Source organism: Aulonocara stuartgranti (assembly GCF_965226115.1).
Source record: "Aulonocara stuartgranti genome assembly, chromosome: 3".
In the NCBI taxonomy this organism is placed as follows: domain Eukaryota; kingdom Metazoa; phylum Chordata; class Actinopteri; order Cichliformes; family Cichlidae; genus Aulonocara; species Aulonocara stuartgranti.
The window spans coordinates 66518007-66528936 of record NC_138941.1 but is presented as its reverse complement, the minus strand read 5'-3'; the positions used below and the strand labels follow the sequence as shown (position 1 = coordinate 66528936).

At 37.8% G+C, this 10930-nt stretch overlaps 1 protein-coding gene across 2 annotated transcripts in view; it reads right to left on the bottom strand.

Moving 5' to 3' along the window:
* Window positions 1-3453: 3453 nt before the first annotated feature.
* Window positions 3454-10930, bottom strand: part of LOC309695918 (uncharacterized protein) — a 98289-nt gene continuing 90812 nt past the window's right edge. Inside the window, exons 1-6 of one of the 2 annotated variants that reach the window (XM_082516926.1) lie at window positions 6981-7017; window positions 6236-6821; window positions 6033-6149; window positions 5724-5816; window positions 3662-3721; window positions 3454-3541 (exon numbers count right to left, since the gene is read on the bottom strand). In XM_082516926.1, coding sequence (XP_082373052.1) covers window positions 3498-3541; window positions 3662-3721; window positions 5724-5816; window positions 6033-6149; window positions 6236-6440 — 519 coding nt within the window. In that variant the 5' untranslated portion in view covers window positions 6441-6821; window positions 6981-7017 and the 3' untranslated portion in view covers window positions 3454-3497. Of the gene's footprint in view, window positions 3542-3661; window positions 3722-5723; window positions 5817-6032; window positions 6150-6235; window positions 6822-6980; window positions 7018-10930 lie in introns of those variants that run through there. The other variant, XM_082516927.1, reaches the window with a different exon arrangement.

Sequence of the window (10930 nt, the reverse complement as noted above, 5' to 3'; positions counted from 1 at the left end):
CGCAATCTATTTGTCTTTTCAGGTTGTAGTATTACACAACATGTTCAGATCCAATAGAAATAAAATAAGTGTTTCATAATTTATTAAATTGTCTTTATTTATAACTGGCATTATTTTGTCATTTTATTATAGAAGCTTACAAGAAAGAGGCAAAATTGTATTCCGTTGTGCTTTATTAGCTGCTTCGGGGAAAAACAAAACAAACAAACAATGCAAAAAAACAAAAACATTTCAAAACAAACTGGAAAACAGTTCATCAATTGATATTTAATTGTGTGCCTACTTTTGTAAGTGGAATATGTCTCTGCCTTAGCGCGTAAATTTTGTGTTCTCTCTATAAAAACTTCAAAATAGTCAATAACTGTCACACGGTCACCAAACATCTCAACATACTGGTGTGGCACACTGGCCCGTATGCAATGTATTTTAGCCCAGTGCACCAATGGGCTGAGGTGAGCGTACAGTAAATTTACAGTAATGTTAAACACAGTGGTTTTAGTTTAAGCTAAAATCAAAGAGATGTGCAACATGTTCAAGTGGAAGGTTTAGTCTTAAACGCATCAAAGTCAACAAGAGCATCTGAAAATGAGATTTTTCTGTGAGTATCTGGTAAGATGGGGCTAATTTGTTATAGCACGCCCATTAGTAAAGCAAGAGATGGCAGCCCTGTGTTACTACCCGGCTCAAAAGCCGAAACATAAAAAAAGGAGATGAATACCAGAGTGTTAGTGAGAAGAGGTTTTATCTTAAAATGAAATACCAGGTTGGCTAAAATGACTGGTACCACCAAGGCAAAGACAAGTGAACTCCCAGGAAGCTTGCCTCAGGTAAGTTTTTATCCACACCTGACTAGGTGTGACCAATTAGCACCAGCTGAAAACATTGAGGAGATTAGGGGCTGCAGAGGGACGAAACTCCTGTGTAGGTCTTCACTTTAGAGTTGTCTTTCAGGAAGTCCTTGTCTAATTATTTTTTGGACAGTTCTTGTTTCAATTTTTGTTTTTCTTTTGTTTTTCTCTGTGAATAAAACACAGAATTGTTAGCAAAGTAATATAATTTATTTTGTGTGTTGAAATCCAGTTTAAATTAATAAAATGTTTCCAAGATAAAACTTTCAAATGGATCAAATTTGACTGAAAAAAAAAAATACGAGTGTGATACTGAGAATAAACTAGAGATGGAACGATACCATTTTTTTATGACTATACCGATATCATAAATTTGGACATCTGCCTATATAGTGTATTTTAAAATTAATAAAACTGTTTTTTTTTTTTTTTATATCTTGTTGCATTTTGTATTAGGTCATACTCAAATTTAAAAAGACCAAACACTTTAAAATGCAAAGAATACACAGCACCCAAAATATTGAACAGTTCAACAATGCTGATCTTTTTATTTAAACATTTAGCAGAACTTCAAATCTAAGTACTTAAACTAATATCCATCCATCTATTCGCTTCCGCTTATCCTTTTTCAGGGTCGCGGGGGGCGCTGGAGCCTATCCCAGCTGTCATAGGGCGAGAGGCGGGGTACACCCTGGACAGGTCGCCAGTCTGTCGCAGGGCTAACACACAGGGACAGACAACCATTCGCACTCACTTTCATTCGCATATTCACACCTAGTGACAATTTGGGTTATCCAATTAACCTATCCCCACTTAAACTAATATTCAAAAATAATTTAAAATGCAATTTTATGCAGATTTCAAAAGCTCTTTTGTTCTGAAAAAAGAAGTGCAATATCAGGACAAAATAATCTTTATATTCCACAACTTAAAATGGACCCTTTCATACTTGAAGCTACATGTAAAGAGACATCCAGAGTGGAAATAAGTGCAAATGAAAGCAAACATGGCTTCATGACACTCATCTGTTATCAAGATGAATGTCAGTAAGCTGTTTCTATCACATTTAACCTGATGCTGAATGTTATGTCATTTCCATACAAACCTTAACACAAGTATGAAAGTTTTGTTTGTTTTTTAAAGTAAAACTTGAGTCTATCTTTTGTATGGTCAGACTTAGCAGTGACAACGCACAGACGTCCGAGCTCCATATATCGGTTGTTAAGCTTAATGCAAGATCGCTTTGCAAACATTCAAAAATGAACTGACTCACTTGCTTTACTTCTCTGCGATAGCTCAGAGATGAAATGCCGGTTTGGCTCCAGATGCTTTCAGTGTGAAGCAACTCTACAATGTCGACAGGCCTCATACACAACAGCTACTCTACTGTGTGAAGCATACTGCTCCTTCATGCTAAGGTCACAACCTGGGTTACGCCATGTTGCAAGTTTTATGAGGTGCTTTTGTGACATTTAATGGATCGGGTTACATTTTTTATTTCTCCTCGATATCCAATAAAGTAATTTAGGTCAGGATCGATACCAATACTGTATCCGATCGGTCCATCCCTAGAACAAACAAGTCAAACCTGCTCAGTTCCTGTTTTATTTCTCTAAAGTGAAAGATGAAAACATTTTGTCTTTAAATTATATCTGTATAACTGTAATACTTGGACTTAACAGTAGATAGCTGCAGACTCTAATTTGTTGTTGTGTTTAGCAATTTGTTGGTGTGATTTGCACTTCAGGGCCACCGTACTAAATGGATGTTTTGGCTATGTTAGGCTTCAGAGTAGTTTAGCCCAAGAGCTGGGACACATGAATCAGCCTGACTGATCATGCGTGTAAATTATCGGACACCAAACACTTTCAGCTCTTTGCTGAGGAGGTAAGAACATGAGATCTTCTTAATGTTTTTTTTTTTCTTTTTTTTTTTAAAGTGACTTCATTGTGTTGTAGTTTACACCAGGGGTAGAAAACTCCAAAGCTTTGCCCTGGGTCAACACACCTGAATCAAATGATTAGTTCAGGCATCTGGAGAACTTCAAGACATGTTGAGGAGGTGATTTAGCCATTTAAATCAGCTGAGTTGGATCAGGGACACATCTAAAACCTGCAGGACACCGGCCCTTGAGGCCTGGAGTTCCCCCACCCCTGGTTTACACCATTCTCTAACAAATACATCCCCAGTTCAGTCTCAGAAGGAGACACAAATCCCTTTGCTCTTTGGTTTTTGGGTGATATAAAAATGCCAGTCCTTTAGTCTCAAACATGCACATCCTGGAATGAAGCTGTTCTGTTTTCAGCCACTGAATGATTGAAAGAAGGACATATCAGTTAGCCACAAACAAATAAGTCAAATTTTCCATTTGATATCTTTTCCAAGCAAACATGAGAAAACACATGACAATATTACTGCTGAAGAGTAACTAAATGAGTGTGATAAGAATGAGAACAAACGCCATCAAACATGAATAAATTAAACATAAGAACAGTCAAGGACATGAAATATATTAGTAGAGGATAAAATTTGAAAACTCAAGTTAAAAATACATTGTGAGCATGCAGGTCTAATTCAGTGAGAACGACAGGAAGAGGGAACGGACCAGTTAGAGACCAGGAGCTGGACGTCAGTGGTTGGACTGGTGGACTACTTCACTGAAGAGTAGACGACGTCTGGCTCTGGTTTAAAGTCTGAACACAAACACAGTTCAAACAACATTACAGTTTTCTCTCTGACAGAAAGGAGATATTCTGTGCTTAAGTCATGATGTGGTTAGAATAACTCTGTACAAAGGTACAGAGCAGCTGTACCTTTTATTCTCTGCCCAGCAGTGACATCTTGTGTTGTATCGAGTGCAGCTGGATCATTCTCTGCACAATAAAACAAAGAAATGAATAAAGGGACAAAAACATAACATAACCATACTACTTTTGTTTATGTAGAGATTAATAAGGAATTTTTTATAAATAGCAACAACTTTTCAAGCTTTTTCCTTTTAAAAACAAAATAAAAAACATCCCCTCTGCTGTGAAACTGTGGTTACCACATGAAACTGGGGATGTTTGTGTGAAAAAAGAAAGAAAGCAGATGTCAATTTCTTTCAGTTCTAACCAAAATTTCTCCACAGGGCACAAATGAAACCTGCTCTCAAATACAAAACAATTGTTACACAAACCAGACAAGACTGTGGTGAGAAATGTCACGACCTCAGAGAACAGTCATCTGGAATCAATAACAGGAAGTTGCTGCTGAGGGTTTTTTAGACAGAATTTTACAGAAATGGGAAGTTGTTGGTCTTTTAGTCCTTTGTGTATTAGAGAAACAACTGTGTATGTATATTGTGTGTACCAAACCCAGACACATCTGGGATTAATCTGAGCTGCTTCTAAATTTACTGCTTAGTTATGACACTGGCAGAATTCACAACACATCCGACATCTGGCCTATGTGAGGCAGACCTGTGACTGCTGCAACGTGGGAGATATTGATTGGTACAGCTGCTGCGTTAGCTTTGCTCCAACTCACTGACAGGAAAGACAGAGACGGGAAGTACTTCACATTTAAAGGGAAGGACCAAAGGGTGATAACTGTTTTGCAAAAAGGAAATGCAAACAATGTTACTGTAAGAAAATACTTCCAGTTTAGTGAAGCACATAAAGGACTGGCATCCAAAAATAAGTTCAGTAAGTTTCAGTTCACAGTAAAATTATCCTTCTCACATTTTCCTGAAATCTCATTATTAGTTTGTTTGAGAGAACCAGAGCTTTGCGAAAGGGTAATTTTTTTTCAGTGACTAAAAAAAAAATTCATATGGTATGGTAATGTAACTCTAACAATGTAACTGTAACATAAGTTGGCCACTCAGCAAACATCTTAACATTTCAGTTTTGTCCCGGAACAAAATATATTGTTAAAATTTTAAATAAATGAACAGCCACCTTGTTAGTGTTAAAACAGCTCTTTTTTTTTTTTTTTTTTTTAAAAAGGAGTTTATGTTTAAATACGTTGGATGATCATTTTGTTTTTCTGTGTTGAGACTAAAGTAATTCCACTGGTATTAGTACCACCTACAAAATCTCTGGTATCAGGACTCCTTAAGTAGATTTAAAAAAAAAAAAAAAAAACTCACCTGTTTAAACTGTATTAAAACTTAAAGTTTGCATTCATAGGGGCGTGGCCTCTTTGACTTACAGGTGGATGGAGAAACTGTTATTAGCTGTATGCTAGGCTTCACCTCAGCTAATTGGAGTCCTTGAACTGGATCTCTACACAGTGTTTGTTCTGTTGGTGCCCTTGGGACCATTTTTAATGTCATTATATGACAAATAATACATCTGATGTGTGATAGGATGTGTGGTTTGGAGATGGGGGTACTAACAAAAAGACAGATGGCCAAGGTGGAGGTGTTAAATTTTTGAGTTTTGTTGAGAGAACTAACGTTGAAGCTTCAAAATGTCAGGCCCAGAAACCTGCAGGTGATGCCATAGTTAATCTGTCTATTGCATGTAGTCTATTAAATTAACATGAACGCATAATAATGGAAAATAAAACAAAAAAACAATTGACCCACATTAAGTAAGGAGTAGCTGAAACTTTCCATTCCATGCAATAACGTGACTGGTCACTTATTTCCTGTTTAAGCTGCTGATAGGCTCTTTGGAAGAAAGCCCTCTGTGTTCACCTACATAGGTATTCTTCTTCTTCAAAGGTACTCTTTGGCTGAACCTATAATTTATGTTTATTTATTTATTTATTTAATTATATATATTTTTTGATTACGTAATTCTAAATGTCTACACTTCCATTAAGTGTTCTAATTTTATGGACCACAACCCAGCCCCCAACCACAAATCTTAATAAAAGAAAATGTACCTCTTTCTGATTTTACTGGTTTTTGCAGACGATTTGATAAAATGACCTCAGTGTATGTGACTTGGTTTTCTTGGACTTCTTCAGGATTTTCAGCTGAAAAAAAAACAACAACATTTAACCCGAAATTAGTTAGGGGTAAATGAAGAGAATAAGAAATAGAAAAAAGAACATGTGTTTTCATTACTGTGTAACAGCTTGGAGTTACTTCCATTGGGAGTGAGAGTCAATATAAAAACATCTAATCACAATAGCTGTGTAGCTTATTCAGCAGAACTTTATTTATGTAAAATCCAGAAGTCTAGGTCTCACCTTCAGGTTTCCTATGAGCACGCCATCTCAGCAGCAGAACCAGTAACACCAGTAGAACCACAACACAGACTGATCCAACAGACAACAGCACAGTGAGAACAGATGTGGTGTGTTTGTCTAAAATAAAGCAAACACAGTCATTAAGTTGTCGTCACATTGTGAATGTTGAAAGCTGCAGAAACACAGACAGGTGAGTGTGTCACCTGTGACAGTGATCCAGCTGGATGGAGACTCTCCATGACCGCTGATGTCACACTTGTAGAGGCCTTCATCAGACCTGGAAACATGCTGGATGGTCATGTGACCTGTTGACTCATTCCCAATGAAGATGCCATCTTTATAGAAAGCAGCTGGGAGGTTGGAGGAGTTCTTCTTTTTACAGAGCAGAGTGACGTCATCTCCCTCCATCACAGGGAGGACAGGACTCTGCAGGATCACTGATCCACCTCAACACAGAGACAAACTACAGCATTTCATCCATTTACACACAGCTTCATCAACACTAACTCCACACACTCAGCTTACCAGTGACTGTCAGGTTAACCATGTTACTGATGGGACCCTCTCTGGACTCACACCAGTAAACTCCACTGTCTGACAGGAAAAGTGTGATTTTACAGGAGCGACCAGCTAGTTGCCCAAATCCATTTGTTCCACACTGAGTCCTCTGTCGTGTGCTTGTGTTTCTCCTCAGAGTCCATCCAGCAGAGCTGTCGTCCTCCTCACAGCTCAGAGACACAATGTTATATTCAAAGAACTGAGAGCTGCTGGGACTCACAGTCAGACGAGCTGTGAGGGTTACAATGAAAAAAAACAAAAAAACAATTGTTGCTTGGTTGCTTTTGCCTGACACAAAGGTGTTTTACTTAATTCTGAAACATGAACCCCATCAGGTCATATTAGTGAGCATTTCTCAGGTTTAAACTGTGGCAGAAGAAGGTTACTGACCTTGGTTTGTTGTGCAGCTCAGCAGTGAGATCAGAACTAAAGAGAAATGACACTCAGGTTGATTTGAGGTGAACATAAAGAACAACTCCACACAAACACACAAACTCATCTCTCTCTGATATATCATTTTCTGATATTCTCATTTTCTGTTCGATATCAGGAATAGGTTAAAATAAAGTTCAGACTGACAATAGAGCTACACTGTATCCCAGCTGCCACTGTGGGAGAGTTAATGTGGACTGGTCAGCAGTTTCACATCCTGCCTGTATCGAATCACCATTTAACCTCAAACATTTTCCGCCACATTTTCTGAAGGAACTTCTTTAAGGTTATTACTGAAATAAAATTAAACAAAACTCTTGATTCTCCACCAGTCTGAAGTTTTCATCTAGAAAGCAGCTCTTACAGTGATCATATTTTTATGTACACTGTGTAAACTCAGAGTGTAATCAAAGTATCCACTGTATTTAAATACCACAGTAAAGTCATGTGTCCACTGTGCAGCTGTGTTGATATAATGAGTGAATGATTTGATCTTTTCACTGCCTGCTGTGTTTCCTCGACTCCTGAGCAAAGATAAAGAGTCAGTTCAGACCTGCAGTTGGTCCTCGTGGTGTTTGAACTTGAATTCAGCCTGATTTGTTTTTCATGTCTTCTCCTCCATCATCAGTTATCAGGAGAGCAGACAGTCAAAGTACAAGAATTCAAACAAACACAGAGATTCTACTTACAGAGCAGACACAGCACAGATGTTTCCTTCATCGTCCTTCTCACTCATTTGAGCTTTTTTTCATTTCTGTCACCGACACCAAGTAAAGACCGCCCTCTTCCTCTGAGCACCAGCTTTCTATTGGTTTAAATATAGTGGTGGGGACCTGAAGTTTTACTTAGTATAAAAAAAATACTCTGCAGTATCTTGTTTTTCATTCGTCAAGTCTTAAGACTGGAACACTGTGATTCACATTTTACATTAACACCATCCTCACACATGTTTATATACGGACACTAGAGCAATGTTCCCTCTAAGCTGCGCACGGTCTCTGCGCACAAAAAAAAACTAACCTGAATTGAAATTAAAATTAAAACTTTAACAATTCTGTTTTGCAGTGTTAGTCAGTGACTGGCTGCTCCCGTATGGGATTAGAACGATGCCACCTTATCCCATAGTCCAGCCAATAATGCGATTCACATTCGTATATACGCAGCTAATCGACGTCGTTGACAGGCTATGACAGCCTCCTCATGTGCCGACACCAGTGTTTTAGCTAGCAAAGCGACGTGGCTGACGTGGAGCGAAGCCAACGTTTACAACCATTGGAGATCTGAGCAGGACAGACGGAACAAATGACGGAAAAAGTGTGGACTTTATACCAGTTTTTAAATTATGTTGATAGGCCACGTAAAACCAGAGTTATGATAAAAAATATCTGTAATGTTTGGTTTTCTTCCTGAATACTGTCGTTGTTTACATTTACTGCGGGAAGAAACGTTCTATAAGAAAAAAGTCTCGAAAGCGCTCTCCGCCTGTGAGCAAAAACAAAACCAAAAACACCCCCACCCTTTCCTATTGGTCGAAAAAAAGTGCCATGTCGACCAATCAAAAAAGGATATGGCAAGTTGTAAAGAAACGGGGGGAAGTTTTAGGAGTGACGGCAGTGTTTTGAGATGTGAGAGATTTGCGACGTGTAGTGTAGTCAATAGTTTTGTTGTGTGTCAGGACAATGAGGCGACTGCTGAATGTTACAGGTGTTACAGGAGTGACACATCTCCTGCTGTCATGCCTGCAGGTATCAGGCTGTTGTTCTCCTTTATCTCATAGTGGACAGAAATTATTTTTTGGAGTGGCACAAATAATTTGTGTGGCATCAGATTTGATGCAGAACAGCTGATTGTTCTGTAAATAGTTTGAAATGTTTATTTAAAAACACCTTGGCTGCATTTAAAAAAAATAGCTGCAAAAAACTTTGTTGTTTGTCAAACTGAGTTATTTTTTGAAGAAGTAACTATATAATTAATTGCCCAACATTGGTCATTATATGCTGTATTTTGCAGACACTCTCTCCCAGACCACAGACTCATAATACAAGTCAGAGCTTTGTAAGTAAAAAGAAAGTTGTGTTTTCAAAATTGGAGTTCAAGTTATTTTTACTTCCAATAGTGTTAACATACTACACAGGTCATTTCAGATGTCAGATTTTTTTTTACATTTTTATTGTAAGTGGGCTAAAGCAGTTAATTAAAAGTATTCTAACATACATGTAAATGTTGTCATTTTAATAAACCATGTAACTTGGATGGATTCAATGCTGGCGTGACCACAGTGCACACGTCTGATGTTGCTCACAGTGGTCCAAGTTTGTATTTCTGTGAGGTGTTATAATATACTTAATACATGAATAATAATAATAAGACCTTTTATACTTTTTAGGAACTGTATAACAAACACTTTAAAGCGGAGAAAAAACACAGTTTTACTTAAAAAAACAACAACCAATTTTCAGGTTTGAGTTCACATCTCGTGGAAAATTAATCAAATACAATCTATCTCACGTCATCTCAGTTTTCCAATAAATAAAACACAGCAGCCTCTGATGGGCCAGATCTTCCAGATCATCTGTCATTTAAAAAAAACAAAACTTGAATATGTCTTTATCAGCTATGTCGGCAGGTTCAATTTCAAGATCACCCAGTTTTGCTCCTGTAAATACGGATATGTTCACTGTGATGGGTCCATCACCAGGAAAGGATAATGTTTCTTTTTCTTTCACCTTTCTGATTTCACTGAATCTTTTCCCAAGTGCAGTTTACATTACTATGATTGCATATTGCAAATGCTCACATTTTATGTGATTGCTTGCTCTGAGCTCTCTTGGGAAGGGAAAAGAGAGAATGTATCTTTCTGTAGTCTCAAAAGTGATTTTGCGCTTGAACACCAAAACATCCTGAGGACCATTTTTCCTTTTGTTCATTCTGCTTGTTATGGTGATGCGATGGTCATCTTATATCTACCACGAAGTGCAACTTTTCAAGCCAATCTGCGGTTTCCAGTTGGGTAGGTGAAGCGCAAGTTTTCACATGTTTCACACTCGCAGCAAATTGTTTTAGCCCCTCTCCCTTTGACAGCCACCAGACTTTGTCTTGCAGCAAAAGATTTGATGTGAGAGTAGGTGCACTGATAATTTTATGAATTGTTTATGTTTTTATGTAGTCTCCATCGGTGAATGGATGTTGTGTCTTACTATCTCATGGGCTACCAGAAAACTAGCAGCAATAATTGCATTTTTATTGAACAAGGTCTAAAAAAAGCATTTGGTCTGCTTAGCAGTTCCAGTCCCTCTTTTTTTTTTTTTTCGTCTCCAGCTTGGTGCTTTTCAGCAAACTTGGAAACGTCTCGCGACACTACAATTAAAAAAATGTTATTAAACATCGGGCAAGTCAGCATAATAAGTGGTGAAAGCAAATGAATCAGTCCAAACAGAGAATTACACACCAGTTTCCCCCAAGAGTTTTGTTCTTCGGATTAATCCACGGTTAGCTTGCTGGAGCTCTCTCATTATTAGCCACTGGCAGGGAAAACACGGGAGAGCGAGAGGTGTGGTAGACAGGGTGGATATTTGCAATTTTTGTTTTATTAATACATTTAATAAAACTGCGTATAGAATAAATAAATATAAAAATAGTTTGTTTAAAATTGTCTTAGTTTTGTTTTATTTCTTTTACCCTGAAAGCTTCCGGCAGCCACAGCTAGAAGAGGGCAGGTTACCGACCTCTGAGCTAAAACCCTGCCCTGTCCAATAATCACCAGAAACGGAGAAAAAAAAAAAGAAGAAGAAGAAAGCTTTGAATCCCATTTTCAGATTCTTTGACCCTTGTTAATTATCAAGTACTCCTCATTTTCTAATTCAACTGCAAATGTTTTCTTTTCAAGATCATCCATGTGCTCACAGCAC